The sequence below is a fragment of the Mesoplodon mirus genome (genome assembly GCF_964341445.2).
Source record: "Mesoplodon mirus genome assembly, chromosome: 6".
Taxonomy (NCBI): Eukaryota; Metazoa; Chordata; class Mammalia; order Artiodactyla; family Ziphiidae; genus Mesoplodon; species Mesoplodon mirus.
Genome location: NC_138982.1, coordinates 111,596,106 through 111,618,000, shown reverse-complemented (window position 1 = coordinate 111,618,000; position 21,895 = coordinate 111,596,106). Strand labels below are relative to the sequence as shown.

At 36.1% G+C, this 21,895-nt stretch overlaps 1 protein-coding gene across 2 annotated transcripts; it reads right to left on the bottom strand.

Moving 5' to 3' along the window:
* Positions 1 to 7,036: 7,036 nt before the first annotated feature.
* On the bottom strand, positions 7,037 to 7,400 carry LOC309806349 (small nuclear ribonucleoprotein Sm D1-like; the record flags this gene model as incomplete). Of its 2 annotated transcripts, XM_082625115.1 has the most annotated exons (2): positions 7,037 to 7,186; positions 7,310 to 7,400. In XM_082625115.1, the coding sequence occupies 2 exons, from the start codon at positions 7,398 to 7,400 to the stop codon at positions 7,071 to 7,073; spliced, it is 207 nt and encodes a 68-aa protein (XP_082481241.1). In that variant the 3' UTR covers positions 7,037 to 7,070. The 2 variants fall into 2 exon arrangements, with proteins under 2 accessions (XP_082481241.1, XP_082481240.1); XM_082625114.1 differs by having other exon boundaries at positions 7,037 to 7,400.
* Positions 7,401 to 21,895: the final 14,495 nt, after the last annotated feature.

Here is a 21,895-nt window from a genome sequence, read left to right as displayed (position 1 = left end):
ACGCAAATCAATCAACGTGATACACCATATTAACAAACTGAAGGAGAAAAACCATATGATCATCTCAATAGATGCAGAGAAAGCTTTCGACAAAATTCAACACCCATTTATGATAAAAACCCTGCAGAAAGTAGGCATAGAGGGAACTTTCCTCAACATAATAAAGGCCATATATGACAAACCCACAGCCAGCATCGTCCTCAATGGTGAAAAACTGAAACCATTTCCACTAAGATCAGGAACTAGACAAGGTTGCCCACTCTCACCACTCTTATTCAACCTAGTTTTGGAAGTTTTAGCCACAGCAATCAGAGAAGAAAAGGAAATAAAAGGAATCCAAATTGGAAAAGAAGAAGTAAAGCTGTCACTGTTTGCAGATGACATGATACTATACATAGAGAATCCTAAAGATGCTACCAGAAAACTACTAGAGTTAATCAATGAATTTGGTAAAGTTGCAGGATACAAAATTAATGCACAGAAATCTCTGGCATTCCTATATACTGATGATGAAAAATCTGAAAGTGAAATCAAGGAAACACTCCCATTTACCATTGCAACAAAAAGAATAAAATATCTAGGAATAAACCTACCTAAGGAGACAAAAGACCTGTATGCAGAAAATTATAAGACACTGATGAAAGAAATTAAGGATGATACAAATAGATGGAGAGATGTACCATGTTCTTGGATTGGAAGAATCAACATTGTGAAAATGACTCTACTACCCAAAGCAATCTACAGGTTCAATGCAATCCCTATCAAACTACCACTGGCATTTTTCACAGAACTAGAACAAAACATTTCACAATTTGTATGGAAACACAAAAGACCCCGAATAGCCAAAGCAATCTTGAGAACGAAAAATGGAGCTGGAGGAATCAGGCTCCCTGACTTCAGACTATACTACAAAGCTACAGTAATCAAGACAGTATGGTACTGGCACAAAAACAGAAAGATAGATCAATGGAACAGGATAGAAAGCCCAGAGTTAAACCCACGGACATATGGTCACCTTATCTTTGATAAAGGAGGCAGGAATGTACAGTGGAGAAAGGACAGTCTCTTCAATAAGTGGTGCTGGGAAAACTGGATAGGGACATGTAGAAGTATGAGATTAGATCACTCCCTAACACCATACACAAAAATAAGCTCAAAATGGATTAAAGACCTAAATGTAAGGCCAGACACTATCAAACTCTTAGAGGAAAACATAGGCAGAACACTCTATGACATAAATCACAGCAAGATCCTTTTTGACCCACCTCCTAGAGAAATGGAAATAAAGACAAAAATAAACACATGGGGCCTAATGCAACTTCAAAGCTTTTGCACAGCAAAGGAAACCATAAACAAGACCAAAAGACAACCCTCAGAATGGGAGAAAATATTTGGAAATGAAGCAACTGACAAAGGATTAATCTCCAAAATTTATAAGCAGCTCATGCAGCTCAATAACAAAAAAACAAACAACCCAATCCAAAAATGGGCAGACGACCTAAATAGACATTTCTCCACAGAAGATATACAGACTGCCCACAAACACATGAAAGGATGCTCAACATCTTTACTCATTAGAGAAATGCAAATCAAAACTACAATGAGATATCATCTCACACCAGTCAGAATGGCCATCATCAAAAAATCTAGAAACAATAAATGCTGGAGAGGGTGTGGAAAAAAGGGAACACTCTTGCACTGCTGGTGGGAATGTGAATTGGTACAGCCGCTATGGAGAACGGTATGGAGGTTCCTTAAAAAACTACAAATAGAACTACCATATGACCCAGCAATCCCACTACTGGGCATATACCCTGAGAAAACCATAATTCAAAAAGAGACATGTACCAAAATGTTCATAGCAGCCCTATTTACAATAGCCCGGAGATGGAAACAACCTAAGTGTCCATCATCGGATGAATGGATAAAGAAGATGTGGCACATATATACAATGGAATATTACTCAGCCATAAAAAGAAATGAAATTGAGCTATTTGTAATGAGGTGGATAGACCTAGAGTCTGTCATACAGAGTGAAGTAAGTCAGAAAGAGAAAGACAAATACTGTATGCTAACACATATATATGGAATTTAAGAAAAAAAAATGTCATGAAGAACATAGGGGTAAGACAGGAATAAAGACACAGACCTACTAGAGAATGGACTTGAGGATATGGGGAGGGGGAAGGGTAAGCTGTGACAAAGTGAAAGAGCGGCATGGACATATATACACTACCAAACGTGAGGTAGATAGCTAGTGGGAAGCAGCCGCATAGCACAGGGAGGTCAGCTCGGTACTTTGTGACCGCCTGGAGGGGTGGGATAGGGAGGGTGGGAGGGAGACGCAAAAGGGAGGGGATATGGAAACATATGTATATGTATAACTGATTAAATTTGTTATAAAGCAAAAAAATAAAATAAAATAAAATTTAAAAAAAATATAGAAAGAATAAAAAAAAAAAAAAAAAAGAGTTCTTTGTCCTTTGTGATAATATAAAGGAAAGTGAAGGAACAGATAGCAGAAGGGTATTAGGAAAGGCAGGGGAAGACTTAGAGCACTGGTATTTCAACTATGTCTCTTGAGCAATTCAGAATGCCTCAGCTGCCAGGCAGAGAATTAAAGGGGAAACAGCAGACAGGCTCAAGCTCTGCCCTTCTATTTCAGCCACAGAAAAGTTGCTGTTTTTTTTTTTTTAACATCTTTATTGGAGTATAACTGCTTTACAATTGTGTGTTAGTTTTTGCTGTATAACAAAGTGAATCAGCTATACATATACATATGTCCCCATATCACAACCCCCCTTGCAGTCTCCCTCCCACCCTCCTAATCCCACCCCTCTAGGTGGTCACAAATCACCAAGCTGACCTCCCTGTGCTATGCCACTGATTTCCACTAGCTATCTATTTTACATTTGGTAGTGTATGCATGTCCATGCCACTCTCTCACTTCATCCCAGCTTATCCTTCCCACTCCCCATGTCCTCAAGTCCGTTCTCTACACCTGCGTCTTTATTCCTGGCCTGTCCCTAGGTTCTTCAAAACAATTATTATTATTATTTTTAGATTCCATATATATGTGTTAGCATACAGTATTTATTTTTCTCTTTCTGACATACTTCACTCTGTATGACAGTATCTAAGTCCATCCACCTCACTACAAATAACTCAATTTCATTTCTTTTTATGGCTGGGTAATATTCCACTTTATATATGTGCCACATCTTCTTTATCCATTCATCTGTTGATGGATACTTAGGTAGCTTCCATGTCCTGGCTATTGCAAATAGAGCTGCAATGAACATTGTGATACATGACTCTTTTTGAATTATGGTTTTCTCAGGGTATATTCCCAGTAGTGGAATTGCTGGGTCACATGGTAGTTCTATTATTAATTTTTGTTTTTGTTTTTGTGGTACGTGGGCCTCTCACTGTTTTGGCCTCTCACATTGCAGAGCACAGGCTCCAGATGCGCAGGCTCAGCGGCCATGGCTCATGGGTCCAGCTGCTCCATGGCATGCAGGATCTTCCTGGACCGGGGCACGAACCCATGTCCCCTGCATCGGCAGGCAGACTCTCAACAACTGCACCACCATGGAAGCCCAATTATTAGTTTTTTAAGGAACCTCCATACTGTTCTCCATAGTGGCTGTATCAATTTACATTCCCACCAACAGTGCAAGAGGGTTCACATGCACCACACACTCTCTAAAATTTATTGTTTGTAGATATTTTGAGGATGGCCATTCTGACAAGTGTGAGGTGACACCTCACTGTAGTTTTGATTTTCATTCTCTAATGATTAGTGATGTTGAGCATCATTTCATGTATTTGTTGACAATCTGTATATCTTCTTTGGAGAAATGTCTATTTAGGTCTTCTGGCCATTTTTGGATTGGGTTGTTTGTTTATTTGATATTGAGCTGCATGAGCTGCTTGTATATTTTGGAGATTAATCCTTTGTCAATGAATCACTAGGAAATATTTTCTCCCATTCTAAGGGTTCTCTTTTTGTATTGTTTATGGTTTCCTTTGCCGTGCAAACACTTTTAATTTGCATAAGGTCCCATTTGTTTATTTTGTTTTTATTTTCATTTCTCTAGGAGGTGGGTCCAAAAGGGTCTTGCTGGAATTTATGTCATAGAGTGTTCTGCCTATGTTTTCCTCTAAGAGTTTGATAGTGTCTGGCCTTACATTTAGGTCTTTAATCCATTTTGAGTTTATTTTTGTGTATGGTGTTAGGGAGTGTTCTAATTTCATTCTTTTACATGTAGCTGTCCAGTTTTCCCAACACCACTTATTGAAGAGGCTGTCTTTTCTCCACTGTATATTCTTGCCTCCTTTATCAAAGATAAGGTGACCATATGTGTGTGGGTTTATCTCTGGGCTTTCTATCCTGTTCCATTGATCTATATTTGTTTTTTTCCAGTACCATACTGTCTTGATTACTGCAGCTTTATAGTATAGTCTGAAGTTCTGGAGAATGATTCCTCCAGCTCCATTTTTCTTTCTCAAGATTGCTTTGGCTCTTTGGGGTCTTTTGTGTTTCCATACACATTGTGCAATATTTTCTTCTAGTTCTTTGAAAAATGCCAGTGGTAGTTTGATAGGGATTGCATTGAATCTGTAGATTGCTTTGGGTAGTAGAGTCATTTTCACAATGTTGATTCTTCCAATACAAGAACATGGTATATCTCTCCATCTGTTTGTATAATCTTTAATTTCTTTCATCAATGTCTTATAGTTTTCTGCATACAGGTCTTTTGTCTCCTTAGGTAGGTTTATTCCTATGTATTTTATTTTTTTTGTTGCAATTGTAAATGGAAGTGTTTCCTTAATTTCTCTTTCAGATTTTTCATCATCAGTGTAAAGGAATGCAAGAAATTTCTGTGCATTAATTTTGTATCCTGCTACTTTACAAAATTCATTGATTAGCTCTAGCAGTTTTCTGGTAGCATCTTTAGTATTCTTTATGTACAGAATCATGTCATCTGCAAAAAGTGACATTTTTGCTTCTTCTTTTATGATTTGGATTGCTTTTATTTCTATTTCATCTCTGATTGCTGTGGCTAAAACTTCCAAAATTATGTTGAATAATATTTGTGAGAATGGGCAACCTTGTCTTCTTCCTGATCTTAGTGGAAATGGTTTCAGTTTTTCACCATTGGGAATGATGTCGGCTGTGCGTTTGTCATATATGGCCTATATTATGTTGAGGTAATTTCCCTCTATGCCTACTTTCTGGAGAGTTTTTATAATAAATCAGTGTTGACTTTTGTTGAAAGCTTTTTCTGCATCTATTGAGATGATCACATGGTTTTTATCCTTCAGTTTGTTAATATGGTGTATCACAGTGATTGATTTGCATATACTGAAGAACCCTTGCATTCCTAGGTTAAACCGCACTTGATCATGGTGTATGATCCTTTTAATGTGCTGTTGATTCTGTTAGATAGTATTTGGTTGAGAATTTTTACATCTATGTTCATCAGTGATATTGGCCTGTAGTTTTCTTTTTTGGTTGCATCTTTCTCTGGTTTTGGTATCAGAGTGATAGTGGCCTCGTAGAATGAGTTTTGGAGTGTTCCTCCCTCTGTTATATTTTGCAGGAGTTTGAGAAGTATAGTTGTTAACTCTGCTCTATATGTTTGATAAAAATAGCCTGTGAAGCCATCTGGTCCTGGGCTTTTTTTTTGTCGGAATATTTTTAATCACAGTTTTAATTTCAGTGCTTGAGATTGGTCTATTTATATTTTCTATTCCTTCCTGGTTCAGTCTTGGAATGTTGTGGTTTTCTAAGTATTTGTCCATTTCTTCCATGTTGTCCACTGTATCGGCATATAGTTGCTTGTAGTAAACTTGCATGATCCTTTGTATTTCTGCAGTGTCAGTTGTTACTTCTTTTCCATTTCTAATTCTATTATTTTAAGTCTTCTCCTTTATTTCCTTGATGAGTCTGGCTAATGGTTTATTAATTTTATCTTCTCAAAGAACCAGCTTTTAGTTTTATTTATCTTTGCTATTGTTTTCTTTGTTTCTTTTTCATTTATTTCTGAACTTTATGATTTCTTTCCTTCTGCTAATTTTGGGTTTTTTAGTTCCTGTTTCTCTAATTTCTTTTGGTGTAAATTTATGTTGTTTATTTGAGATGTTTCTTCTTTCCTGAGGTAGGATTGTACTGCTATATATTTCCTTCTTAGAACTGCTTTTGCCCCGTCCTATAGGTTTTGGGTCATCGTGTTTTCATTGTCACTTGCTTCTAGGTATTTTTTGATATCCTCTTTCATTTCTTCAGTGATCTCTTTGTTATTTAGTAGTGTATTGTTTAGCCTCCATGTATTTGTATTTTTTACAGGTTTTTTCCTGTAATTGATATCTAGTCTCATAGCATTGTGGTTGGAAAAGATATTTGTTATGATTTCAATTTTCTTAAATTTATCAAGGCTTTCTTTGTGAACCAAGATGTGATCTCTCCTGTAGAATGTTCCATAAGCACTTGAGAAGAAAGTGTATTCTGTTGTTTTTGGATGGAATATCCTATAAATATTAATTAAGTCCATCTTGTATAATGTATCATTTAAAACTTGTGTTTCCTTACTTATTTTCTTTTTGGATGATCTGTCTATTGGTGAAAGTGAGGTGTTAGAGTCCCCTACTATGATTGTGTTACTGTCGATTTCCCCTTTTATGGCTGTCAGAATTTGCCTAATGTATTGTGGTGCTCCTATGTTGGGTGCATAAATATTTATAATTATTATGTCTTCTTCTTGGATTGATCCCTTGATCATTATGTAGTGTCCTTCTTTGTCTCTTGTAATAGTCTTTATTTTATTTATTTATTTATTTTCCTACATTTATGCTTATTAAAAACTGCCACAAACAAAGCCTGTACAAAAAGCTGCCGGGGCATTGATCACTTTAAAATCATAATCTTGAGAGACACAATTTGCTTAGGACTCCACCATCTTCTAACTTAGTCACATAGTCTTCCTCTGCCATGTCTTCTTCTTCTTCGTTACTTTGAAATAGTAGTCTTGAGAGATATTATCTCCTAGGCCCCCTCTTTCTCTGCCTCAGCCACATCCTCTTGCTCTTCCTTGGCCTCGGCCTCTTCCTGAAATAGCTTCCCTTTTCTTAGACTTCACCTTTGGTTCAACATCCATGAGAAGTGTATCCAGAGGTAACCTGTCTGGCAGAATAAAATATTGAATGTTATTTCCTCGAATACTCAGTGTTTCCAGCTGTACAGGTTCTCTGTTCTTCAGAGTCATTTTCACAGCTTTAAGATGTGTATTCATGCTCACATCTACACCTGTGATTGTTCCATGGACCTGTTTTCCATACTTTAATTCAGTGGTTACAGTTTCGTTACTCAGTTTCATCAGAAATCTCTCGAGCTTCATCCTAGTGGCACAGTCACCCTTTTGGTCCACAAAAGCCAACAACTGTGTGCCGACCGGCTATGAATATCAATAGTCTTTATTTTAAAGTCTATTTTTTGTGATATGAGAATTTCTACTCCAGCTTTCTTTTGATTTCCATTTGCATGGAATATCTTTTTTCCATCCCCTCACTTTCAGTCTCTATGTGTCCATAGATCTGAAGTGAGTCTCTTGAAGACAGCATATATATATGGGTCTTGTTTTTGTGTCCATTCAGCCAGTGTAGGTCTTTTGGTTGGAGCATTTAATCCATTTACATTTAAGGTAATTATCGATATGTATGGTCCTATTAATGTTTTCTTAATTGTTTTGGGTTTGTTATTGTAGGTCTTTTCCTTGTCTTGTGTTCCTGCCTAGAGAAGTTCCTTTAGCATTCATTGTAAAACTGGTTTTGTGGTTCTGAATTCTCTTAGCTTTTGCTTCTCTGTAAAGGTTTTAATCTCTCCATTGAATATGAATGAATTTCTTGCTATGTAGAATAATCTTGGTTGTAGGTTTTTCCCTTTCATCACTTTTAATATGTCCTGCCACATCCTACTTGCTTGCAGTTTCTGCTGAAAAATCAGCTGTTAAACTAATAGGCATTCCCTTGTATGTTATTTGTTGCTTTTCCCTTGCTGCTTTTAATATTTTTTCTTTGTAGTTAATTTTTGAAAGTTCAATCAGTATGTGTCTTCCCATGTTTCTCCTTGGAATTATCCTGTATGGGACTCTCTGTGCTTCCTGGACTTGATAGACTATTTCCTTTCCCATGTTAGGGAAGTTTCCAACTGTAGTCTCTTCACATATTTTCTCAGTCCCTTTCTTTTTCTCTTCTTCTTCTGGGACCCTTATAATTTGAATGTTTGTGTGTCTAATGTTGTCCCTGAGGTCTCAGAGACAGTCCTAAATTCTTTTCATTCTTTTTTCTTTATTCTGCTCTGTTGTAGTTATTTCTACTATTTTATCTTCCAGGTTACTTACCATTCTTCTGCCTCAGTTATTCTGCTATTGATTCATTCAAAGAGTTTTAATTTCATTTATATTGTGTTTTTCATCATTGTTTGCTCTTCAGTTCTTCTAGGTCCTTGTTAAACGTTTTTTGTATTTTCTCCATTCTATTTCCAAGATTTTGGATCATCTTTACTATTATTACTCTGAATTCTTTTTCAGGTAGACTGCCTATTTCTCCTTCATTTGTTTTGTCTGGTGGGTTTTTACCTTGCTCCTTCACTTGCTGCTTATTTCTCTGTATTCTCATTTTCCTTAACTTACTGTGTTTGGGGTCTCCTTTTCTCAGGCTACAGGTTCGTAGTTCTCATTTTTTTTTGTTGTCTGACCCCTTTGGGCAACGTTGGTTCAGTGGGTTGTGTATGCTTCCTGGTGGAGGGGACTATTGCTGTTTTATGGTGAATGAGGGTATATCTTGTCTTTCTCGTGGGTAGGCCTGCGTCTGGTGGTGTGTTTTGGTGTTTCTGTGAACTTATTATGATTTTAGGCAACCTCTCTGGTAATGGGTGGTGTTGTGTTCCTGTCTTGCTAGTTGCTTGGCATGGGGTGTCCAATACTGGAGCTTTCTGATCCTTGAGTGGAGTTGGGTCTTAGCTTTGAGACAGAGATCTCTGGGAGAGCTCTTGCTGAATGATATTAGATAGGACTAGGAGGTCTCTGGTGGGCCAGTGTACTGAAGTCAGCTCTCCCATCTCAGAGGCTCAGGCCTGACCTCTGGCTGGAGCACCATAAACCTGTCAACCACATGGCTCAGAAGAAAAGTGAGAAAAAAAAAGAAAGAAAAAATAAAATAAAATAAAGTTATTAAAATAAAAATTGTTTAATTGTTAAAATAAAAAAATAATATAAAGTATTAAAAAAAAGAAAGAAGAGAGCAACCAAATCAATAAACAAATCTACCAATGATAATAAGCTCTAAATACTACCTATGATAAGCATAAAATCAGAAACTATTTAGATGCAGAAAGCAAACTCCAAGTCTACAGTTGCTCCCAAAGTCCACCACCTCAATTTTGGGAAGTTTCATTGTCTATTCAGGTGTATCTCAGATGCAGGGTACAGAAGTTGATTGTGATTTAATCTGCTCATCCTGAGGCTGCATGGATAAATTTCCCTTTCTCTTCTTTGTTCACACAACTGCTGGGGTTCAGTTTTGGATTTGGCCCTGCCTCTACATGTAGTTCACCCTCTAGCATCTGTTCTTCACCCAGAAAGGAGGGGGTTAAAGGAGTGGTTGATTAGGTGGCTCTGGTTCACTCAGGCTGGGGGGAGGGAGGGGCATGGAATTGCAGGACAAGCTTGTGGCAGCAGAGGCCAGTATGATGTTGCAACAGCCTAAGGTGTGCCATGTGTTCTCCTTGGGAAGTTGTCCCTAAATCACGGGACCCTGGTTGTGGTGGGCTGCACAGGCTCCTGGGAGAGGAGGTGTGGATAGTAACCTGTGCTTGTACACAGGATTCTTGTTGGATGCAGCAGTAATGTTTGCATTTCATGCCTGTCTCTGGTGTCTGCGCTGATAGTGGTGGCTCACACCTGTCTGTGAAGCTCCTTTAGGTGGTGCTCTGAATCCCCTCTCCTCACGCACCCTGAAACAATGGTCTCTTGACTCTTAGGCAGTTCCAGACTTTTTCTCCATCTCCCTCCCAGCTAGCTGGAGCACACTAGCCCCTTTCAGGCTGTGTTCACGCATCCAACCCCAGTCCTTTTCCGGGGATCTGACCTCCAAACCCCAAGTCTCAGCTCCCAGCCCCCGATTTCCCCAGCCGGTGTGCAGAGAATTGTCTCAGGCTGGTGAGTGCTGGTCAACACTGATCCTCTGTGCTGGAATCTCTCCTCTTTTCCTCTGCACCCCTGTTGTTGCACTCTCTTCTGTGTCTCTGAACCTTCCCCATCCCAACCACCCCCCATCTCCACCAGTGAAGGGGCTTCCTACTGTGTGGAAACTTTTCCTCCTTTATGGCTCCCTCCCAGATGTGAGGTCCCATCCCTATTCTTTTGTCTCTGTTTTTTCTTTTGCCCTACCCAGGTACGTGAGGAGTTTCTTGCCTTTTGGGAAGTCTGAAGTCTTCTGCCAGCATTCAGTAGGTGTTCTGTGGGAGTTGTTCCACATGTAGATGTATTTTTGATGTATTGTGGGGAGGAAGGTGAGCTCTACATCTTACTCCTCCACCATCTTGAAGGTACCTCCCAACAGTGTTGCTTTTATCTGATGGAGGTGTCCTGAGAAGGAAAAGATTCCACTCATTAAATGAAAAGTATTGATTAAAATAATTTTTTTTAATTTTACTTATTATGAGTATATTCTATATGTAGCAGAAATTAGACCAAGTACCAAGCAAGTGTCCTAGAGAGTGGGAAAGGGCATACTGAGCTGATGTAGATGATATTATGCTTTCATATTTACCTATAGTAAACAAGTGTCTAGGAAATATTCTGAAGTGAAAAAAAAACAATGTAAACAAAATGCCAACTGTTGGTAATAAAGGTCACAGTGTTGAATGTATAATTAGTGGAAGCTGACTCAGGATGAGAGGAGAGCCCTGAAGAAATACATGAAATGAGATGATGTCCTTGTTCATACTCCCCATGTCACTTACCATGGTTACCACCACCTAGAGATGAAGCATCTGCCTGTTAAAGGTGTTAGATGGTTGGATGTATCACTGAACAGAGTAAGAAATTAAAGAGTTGATATAGCAGGATAAATTTTTGAGTTAATAATATCAGTAATTAACATTGAAAGAGTACTTCCTATGATCCAGACACCTTAAAAATGTACATTCAGTATCTCATGCATATATATCAAAATTATTATTCCCATATATCAGTAAGGAGAGTACATTTTAGAGTGTGGGTTACTTTCCAAGGTCACACAAATGGTAAGCTGTAAAGTAAGAATTTGGATCAGTTGGGCCAAAGTTCATAACTTTAATACTCTACTTCCATTTAACATGAGCAATATCAATGTATTCCTCCAAAATAAAAGTATTGTTTTTTATTTGATCTCAGACTTGACATTTAATGTGGCTTTATAGTTTTAAGAAATTATATTGGACAAAATTTTTCTTTTTTCTTTTTCTTTGTGGTACGTGGGCCTCTCACTGCTGTGGACTCTCCCGTTGTGGAACACAGGCTCTGGACGTGCAGGCTTAGCTGCCATGGCTCACGGGCCCAGCCGCTCCATGGCATGTGGGATCTTCCTGAACTGGGGCACAAACCCATGTCCCCTGCATCGGCAGGCAGACTCTCAACCACTGTGCCACCAGGGAAGCCCAGAGTTTGTCATTTTTGATCAATTTTTAGTTGAACATTTGAAGGCAGCACAAGCTCAGTGTTTACTTTCAGGCAGGCCTGGTTTGAATCCCAAATCCATCTTTTACTCCATTCTTACATGTAATACAAGGACAAGAGAATCTACTGCATAGGGTGGTTTTAAGAGGTAGATGATGCCCTATATAAAAGTGCTGAGTTGAGGGCCTGATAGCTTTGTAATTGTTTGCTCCCTATGATTTCTATTTCATATTCACAGTGTCCTTTGTCGTTTATATATATATCAATATATATACACAAAAGGCTTATGGAAGTCATTTAGAGCTATTGTTTGTTCTTATGTTCTTAAAATACTGAACAATTCAGACTAATGTTACTTCCAATTGTCTCCTAATGGATAAGATTTTCATATCAGTTGGATGAATGCCATAGATTATTTTTTCTGTGATCTGATACTATTTTAAAATATTAACATTTCCGTTTGCCTCAGAAATGTTCTGATTACAGACCCTTTTCCCACTTAGGAAGATGAGAGGAGAGAGTGTCCCATGCTCAGTGCTCTCTGTTGTTACATCATACTTTGCAGAGAAAAATAAAAAGTAATGTTAGATTTTGACTTTCAAAAGTTCTAAACAAAAGGCAAGCTCTTGCTTCCACAGATGAGATCAGATTCTATAAGGTGAAAGCAGAGGGCAAGAATCAGACAGAATTAGATGCGGATGAAGGTCCCCTATGAGAAGTTCTGGAAATGTTTTTCTCACTCACAGTGAGGTCAAAAAACCCAAATGAAGGAGGAAATCCTCAATTAAATTTTGGAATCTGGACAGAGGAATCTTGAGCATTGCTTATGGACTGATTGAAAGACATTACAATTTTAAATCTATATTGCATAAAAACATTAAAAATATACTTGTGCAATGAGATTTGTTTCCTTAACTGATAAGGGCTAAGCACATTGATAACAACTTTGGAAACTGGATAGTGCATAACCACAGTCCACAAAATTGAAACATTGTCTTGACTGAATATTATTTCAGAGAAAATAATCACTTTTTACTTTCTTTTTAGTAAAATATATAACATTCTCAATTCTCAAATTGATGAGCCAATAATAGCATAAAGAAATGATAGCCAATTCTGTGAGTGTGTGTGTGCATATGTATACATATATTACAGACATATAATCATCTATCAGTCTAGATTAGCCACTTCAACCACTAAGACCATACCCTCAAAAATCAGAATAGCATATTTATCTTATTTTATTGATTCTATTTTTTAAAGTAATCTAACAATAGTAATAGTCAGCCTAGTTATATACATATATATGTTATAACATATGTATATAGATAACATAACTATGTATATATATATATCTATCTACCAATCTATCTATATATCTATCTTGTATATCTTATATATAGGTCCCAGACTCCATCCACTGTTATAGGGCATCTGGAAGATTGTGTAGGAACTTTTATATTCTAGGAGACAGTCTTGTGTCTTTTACACCACATTTCATTGTGTGTGTGTTTGTGTGCATGTGTATGTTTATACACATATACACTGTGTAGAAAGATAGATAGATAGATAGACAGAGACAGATATATATCACATATAAGTATATAACTGATGTGACTATCATTATAGTTAGGCAATGACAAAAACAGCCCTAAAGTCTGTGTTTAAAAATATAAAAATCCTATTAAATTTAGGCAAAATTTGTTGGTATTTCTAAAGTATCCCATTTAAACTCTTTTTTTTTTTTGGATCAGATGGTTAAGATATTCATTCATCTGGCAATCTAAGGAATACTTATTGCATAAAAGTGCACTGTGCTAGGCAAAGGTATATACAGAGGAAGAATATAAAATACTTTCACTCATGAGAAAAAAGATCCACAAATATAATCCATCCCACCTAAATTACTAGGAAGAAAAGCAAACTTTGTGTCAAGGACTTGGATTTTGTTTGGTGCAGACACTAACCAGCAGTGTGACATTGAGTTACTGACCTTCTAGTTCACACATTCTTCACTGGAACAATGGTAAATTATTCTAGATATCATATATCTGGAAAATACTTTCTATTTGTAAAGTTCTTTAATTTTATCTATGAATGAATGTATACAAAGTTGTCTCTGCTTAAATAATAATTTTAACAAAGTTTGATTATTCTCATTAAGATTGTGTTTTGCCACTAAATCAAACATCTAGATTAATAAAAAGTAAGGGCTTTCCAATTGTCCAAGTCAAATATATATTTTTAGTTGAGATATAAAACATAAAAAAGTTCCACTTCTATTTCATAATCTAATCAGTGATTTTAAAAGACCTAAAACAGTAGGAAAAGTAAAATTTTAAAGAGATAAGAAATATCATTGGGACTGCATATTTTTACAATTCTAACATGAGAAAAAACTTTAAATACAAACAAATCTTTACATAATATTTATAACTCAAATAATTTAAGCATATTCATAATTTATTCCAAATTATCAGGCAGGAATATGGGATTTTCAATTAGTCCTAGGTCAGTTGCTTACTAGCCAAATTAATTTGGACAGACCTGAATTTACTCATCTGCTTGGGTTTTAGCATATAATCTTTTGGGTTCTTAAAATTAATGACTTGTGGTATGACATATGTGGTCCATTTGAAGACCTCTCAGATTAACATCTCTGAATTCCCCTCGCTCTTGTCCAGGGGCAGCCATTTTATAATTGCTGTTGCTTGTAATTGCATAAACTAGGGTACTTTTCCCAAATGGATAAATGCACACTCTTATAGTTTCAGTAAACACATAATTTAAGCATGATTTGAAGAAGTAACATGAAGCCTGATTTTTGTTTGAATACATTTTACAAAAATGTCTGGCCTGATAAAGTATGATCTCCCAAAATTTGCAGAATGAGAGTTACAGCTTGGAAAAAAAATTCCTGTTGACAATAGTGAACAACTTTGTATGAATTCCATATCTTGATGCACAGAGAATATCTGCTGAAGAAATATAAATTTGATGACTCTAAGTAGAAAAATATTTGGAAGAATAAGATTCAAAAGATATTTTAGGGATACCCTATCCAGTTTATTTGATATCTATTTATATTAATTATATTTATTTACATCTATGTCTAAATTTATGTAAATAAAATTAAATGGCTCTCTTGACAATAAAAAATATTATAAGTACTTATAATTACATTCTAATGAAAGGATTATGTTGTTTTAATTGTAATATTTTTCTTTTTTAGTATGTATAATAATGATATATTTTACAATTGATAGCATTTTTGATTTCATTAAATACAATGGAATTATTTTATAAATTAAGGCAATATATGGAAAAAGCCTAGGAATTATTTATAACAGTATTTTGCTTCAGTAACTTTCAGAAAGAAAAATAATAAGCTATATAATATTAAGTATGAAGAGGAAGCAGGGTATTTGTGTGAATAAGGTATGTGGGGGTAGTTGAATGCTATTATATCCAAAAAAATGATAAAATAATTTATGGGACCAAAATTTTAAAAAATTTGGCTGCACCAACAAGTAGGGAATAATAGATGTGTTATTGATGGAAATTTCTAAACTTAATATCTCATAAATCTAAAAGATATCTCATGTTTCATTCCTTATATTTATTTTTTAAATATACAGAATAATATTAGATTACCACAAGGAGATTGGAGAGATATATAACAAAAATTAAATATAACCTCAATGCTCTCATATACAGAATTATTAACTTATGAAGGACATATTAACATTTGTCACGTATTATGTTATAGGAGCTAGAGTTTTGGCAACAAACAAAAACAGAAAATGTCTGTTATTATGAAGCATGTATTCTAAAAGGGTCAAAAAACAAATAAGTAAGGTGTATATTAGACAATGATAAGAGCTCTTGTGAAAAATAAAAAAAAAAGAGTAAGGGTAAAGAAAACTCTTTGGGAGTTATTGTTTTATGGAAGGTGGTCAGGAATGTTTTCTAATAATGCAACAATTGAGCAGAGACCTGCAATAAGAGGTAGAAGCTAATTTGACTCTCAGATGCAAAAGTGTCCCAGACAGATGGAAGATCAGATGCAAAGAGTTGGAAATAAGGAGATCCTTTAATATAAGAGGATGTTTTGATAAATCATCCCAGAGGCTGACTTGGTCACCCACCCTGTAATTTACTTAGATGTAAACAGAGATGATACAAATTAATCAACAGTAAATAAAAATGAAGGGCATTTAGTGCTCATATCAAGTTGAGGATTCCTCGATGGGGAAAGCTTACTCTGGAGTCTGAAGAAAAAAGTAAGGAAGGAGTGGATTCAGCTTTTGATTGTGGCAAGGGGGTGGAAACTAAAATGGTGATTCTCATGTGGGCTAGAAGCCGTGCTGTCTGAACTTCCCACCAACTTGCAGACGCAGAGAGCATGCATGAGCAGTCTTTCTTACAAGTTAAAAAGGTGGTGAGGAAGCAAGTGTGTAAGAAGCCGAGAGGGCAGTCACTATGGAGAACAGTATGGAGGTGCCTTAAAAAACTAAAAATAAAATTATTGTATGAGCTAGCAATCCCATTACTGGGCATATACCCAGAGAAAACCATAATTCAAAAAGACACATGCACTCCAATGTTCATTGCAGGTACTATTTACAATAGCCAGGTCATGGATGCAACCTAAATCTCCATTAACAGATGAATGGATAAAGAAGATGTGGTACATATATACAATGGAATATTACTCAACCATAAAAAAGGAACAAAATGGGGTCATTTGTAGAGATGTGGATGGACCTAGAGACTGTCATACAGAGTGAAGTAAGTCAGAAAAAGAGAAACAAATATTGTATATTAACTCATATATGTGGAATCTAGAAAAATGGTACAGGTGAACCTGTTTGCAAGGCAGAAATAGAGATTTCTTTCCAACTGTTTTCCATTTTTAGCTATTCAAGATTGTCCAATTAAAAATGTGCTGTTTATTTCTTTCTCTTTATCACCTGATATCTACATGATAATCTCTAGCATCTCTCAAATAATGAGATATAATATAAAGGTAAATGAATACATGCATTTACAGCTATTTAAAATTTTCATAAAATTTTGCAGGTAGTTGTTAAAGAAGTTGCCAAACTAGGCCTGTGGGCTAAATCCAATAGGTCTTCTGTTTTTTGTAAATAAACTCATAATAAAACACAGACAGACCCATTTGTTGTGGTATTGCCTGTGGCTACATTTTGCTATAATCATGAGTTGATTACTTATGACAGTGAGCTTATGATGTGCAGAGCTTCAAATATTTACTCTTGGCCCATTACAGAAAAAGTTGGCCTATTCCTGATCTTGTTTTATTAATTTGATCTTTGCCATTAATTCACAGAAATAAAATTATGTGTAAGTATAATCTCTGTGACACACAGAATATTAGAGAGCTCAAAAGTTTTTAAAAGTTGTGAAAATAAATGTAGGAATTTCACATTAGGATGTTCGGGGAGTTCTGCTACTAAAACATATTGTATAGTTAAAAAAAAATCAAAAACTCATATTCACACCAGAACCAAGATCCATTTTTAAATCAATACATTAACTGCTTCATAGTATTTAGCAGACTCGTCCCATGTCCAAATCTAGAAAAACTGAGTGAATAACCACTAATATTATCAAAATAATTTTTTTCCTAAGAACAAATGTTCATTAAAACTAATGTTTTTGGTAGTCACAGATGTGGTCAGCTATTCTTTCTTTAATTTCGTATTTGTCTCAGTGAACCTGCTGTGCTGCTAACAATTCTTTAGAGTGATGTACCCTGGGAAATCAGAGACAAGAAAATAGTAAGCAGTAATAGTATCACTTAAAATTAAACTGAAAAAACCTATGCATCAGGTAACACAGCTTCCTCCATATCAGAATTTTCATGTCAGCTTTGCCCTAATCCTTACTCACTACCAATATTTCCCATAAATTCTCTCCATCTCTCCTTCTCTCTCTTTCTTTCATCCATCCATCTCTCCTCCTTCTACTTCTCTTTCTGTCTCCCTCTTCTCTTTCTTTCCTTCTCTATGTTTCTACCTTTTCCTTCTCTTTCTGACACCATCTCTTTCTTCATCTTCTTTCCAATCCTGGAAGTAAATAAACCAGTTTCATAGGGGGCCCAGTGTTCTAGAAATAAACAATGACTAAGGAGCAATCATGCTTCAGAGCTTCATCCTCATGATGATAACTCTAAATATGAATTAAACTCTGATCCCAGCCATTTCTCGTATATTAGGATCCCCCCAAAAAACTAGAAAAATCATACAAAACATTTAAGTAAGGGAATGGAAAATGATTTACACTGAAACATAAACATAGCCTGACCACCTCTCTAATCCCATCTACCACCAAATCATACATAGGATATCACAACCTCATCCATTAAGTTCACTCTTACCCTAACTTCTTCCTTGATTCCATAATCTTCACAGCCATAGCCTTTTACAATATTGAATCATATTGCTTAGTATTAATATTTATAACTTTTGTATGTTTTAATTTGCTATTGTGTATTCATACTTTGATTTTATATTTATGTAGTATATAAGCTCCCTTAAGGTAGGTGTTGTGCTGCTTCTGCTCATTCCTTTATCCCTAGCACCAAGTTTAAACACCTAAATTATTTGTTTTTTTAATTAAAGAATGCATTGCAAGAATTTTTAATAGGGGACTTCCCTGGTGGCACAGTGGTTAAGTATCCAATGCAGGGGACACGGGTTCAAACCCTGGTCCGGGAAGATCCCACATGCCACGGAGCAACTAAACCCAAGTGCCACAGGTACTGAGACTGCACTCTAGAGCCCACGAGCCACAACTACTGAGCCTGCGTGCCAAGACTACTGAAGCCTGCGTACCTAGAGCTCTGCTCCACAACAAGAGAAGCCACTGCAATGAGAAGCCCACACACCACAACAAAGAGTAGCCCCTTGCTCACTGCAGGTAGAGAAAGCCCATGCGCAGCAATGAAGACCCAACACAGCCCAAAATAAATAAATTAATTATTTTAATAAAGAATTTTTAATTGTATAAAGAGTATTAAAACATTCCACATGATTGACTATTTAGTCCCTTATGGAGTATAAGAGATGTGAAAGCACAAATGGTGAAATCTGAAAAGGACTGCTTCTGAGTCATATACGTAGGGAGTGAGAGTGTGAGATATTCATCAGAGTCATTAAATAAAAGAGGTGATTGAAAAGATGCCCTTTCTATTTCCTCTCGTACATGGATGGCACCCAGGCTGGGATAATTCTTTTATCACTTTCTGGAAAATATTCATATATGATAAATTATCGCCCTAGCCTCTACTTCAAACTGAGTGTTGCTTAAGATCATAAACCTTATTTGTTTCTGCTTTTTAAAGAAATATGAGCTTTTAGTCTTTCAGTCTGTTGTTCAGATAAACTTAAGCAAAGGCCACAGAAGTCATCTGGGTAGTTCTCTCTCATTTTTTTTTAAAGGGCTTCAAATGCTTGGCTATTTATTATTTATTTATTTATTTATTTATTTATGGCTGTGTTGGGTCTTCGTCTCTGAGAAAGAGCTTTCTCTAGTTGTGGCAAGCGGGGGCCACTCTTCTTCACGGTGCATGGTCCTCTCACTATCGCGGCCTCTCTTGTTGCGGAGCACAGGCTCCAGATGCGCAGGCTCAGTAGCTGTGGCTCACGGACCTAGTTGCTCCGTGGCATGTGGGATCTTCCCAGACCAGGGCTCGAACCCATATCCCCTGCATTAGCAGGCAGATTCTCAACCACTGCACCTCCAGGGAAGCCCTGGGGAGTTCTCTTTAGGTAGTTTTTTCAAGCTGGAACATTCAAGTCAAATACAAATATTTTTCAATCTTGCAGGTTTTTTTTTTCTTCCTTGATTTAATTTCCTCATCATTCCACTTCACATTGCCTATGTAAATTAAGCTGTCGTGCTTTAAACCACAGTTCCCCCTTGTCTATCCCCTCAGTAACAGCTTCAAAGTACTAAAAAGCTAAAATAGCTACAAAAGAACAATTAATTTGTGCAAAATCATGGAGACACTGTAGGTATTAAAAACACTACAGTAAGGCTTATATCAGCAAGCTAAACTGTACAGCATTAAGCTCAAAACTAATAGGGCTGAACGTGCACCACAGTGATGAGATGGTAAAGGAATTTCAAGGACATGCAGAGAATTGGGGTAACATGATTTAGAAGTGATGCAGTTATTTCAAATAAACATCTACATAAGTACATATGAAAAATGCTGATCTGTTGGGAAAGGCAAGTTTAGACCAGTAAGGAAATTTATTTACATCTATTTTTGGAGAAACTTACATTTTTATGGAAATTACTGTTGGAGATTCTGATAGTGCACACTGAGATCACTCAATATATACTTGTTGATTGACAATTGGCTGACACTTTGATATTTAAAAACTTATCTCTGAACTGTAAAAAAAAAAAAAAAAATGGCTTATTATATCTAAAACTCCCTAAAAGGATAACATTAAAACATAATCAAGAGTGCCACCGCCTCCTGTGTTGAAATAGAAATAGAAACAGTTACTTTAATCATCAATTGTTTATTTAATGGCTGCTCTCAGCTCAAATCTGTGTTAGGTGCTATGGGCTGGAAAGGAAGTTAAGCTACTAATTTCTGAGTAAATGCATTAAATGCTTCCAAAACTAGATAGAGAAGAATGAATTTCTAATTGTGATGTAAATACAGTGGATGCAACCAGGACCTAAAGGGAGGGACAGTTTTGTGTTATAGAAACTATGGGAATATATGCCTTTGTTCCTTTGCCACCAGATAAATCTAGGTTTAAATTCCAAGCACTCTGCTAACCTACTGTGAGATTTTCTGTGAACTAGTCTTTCTCTTTGAGATTAAGCTTTCTCAACTGGAAAATGGGGAGAATAAAACAGAATTCACAGAGCTGTTATAAGAAGAAATAAGAAAAACGCTTTAAAGTGTAGCACATAGTAGGATTTCAAAAATATATGCTCAGTTTCTCTTGAATAAAAATTTTCCCATAACAGCAAGTATATGCCTACTATGATTACTATAGTTCATAGGATGAAATATATTAGAAATAGAGGTTTTCTTTTTTGTTTCAAATGAGGAATCATTTGGTCTAATGTCTTTAACTTATAAATGCAAACATTGAGATTCAACAGCAGACCTCTGAGATTCCTTTCAAAAATGTACACTGTGTTCAAAGTGTCCTATAAAGAACCAACAAATGTTGCAATGCTTTTTCGAATATTAGGTCCTAGTCACCATTGAAACATAAGAGAATATTACCAGCCTGTTATTTCAGTCTCTCCTTCTTATTCCAATGTCATACTTCAGGAAAATCTGACTTATTTATTACCTAGGTTTGCATGCTTTCATTCTAATGTGGCCACATGTCAAATATCCATCTGCATATAATGTAATGTATAACAATATAAATAATAGGCTCCCAAGTTTATTTAGACTGACTTGTGTGAAACACAGGGGGAATTATGAAGAGTGATTTCTTTAGCAGTAGTTCCTCAATATCAGAAAAGACTATTAACAAAGTGCAAGATATCCATACCCAGAGCTTGTAGAAAAACCTGCTGCTTATTGTTTGCAATAACTATATTGTACTAATTCAATATATATCATAAAAAATTTCAGTGGCACTCTTCATTGACAAATTTTGATGTGCAATTAGTAGATGTTACCAAGCAAATGGAAAAATTAATATAACAGTGGCCCTCACTTTCACACATTATTCTAGATATATAATTTAAGTTTTTCCAGCAATTTACTTTAAAACTTTTCAAACCTGCAAAAAGGTGGGAAAAAAAGTACAGGTATACCTTCACTCACATTCACACATTTTTTCTCTTGCTCTCTTTATTTCTCTCTTATTTTTTGCTGAATCATTTCAACCCATTTGCAAACATCTTAAGACTTCACTCTTAAATACTTTAGCATTTAAATTATATACTACTTAAAGGGGGAAGCGGGGAGAGGGATAAATTGGGAGATTGGGGTTGACATATACACTACTACATATAAAATAGGTAACTAATAAGAACCTGCTGTATAGCACAGGGGACTCTACTCAATACTCTGTAATGACCTATGTGAGAAAAGAATCTAAAAAAGAATTGATATATGTATATGTATAACTGATTCACTTTGCTGTATAGCAGAAACT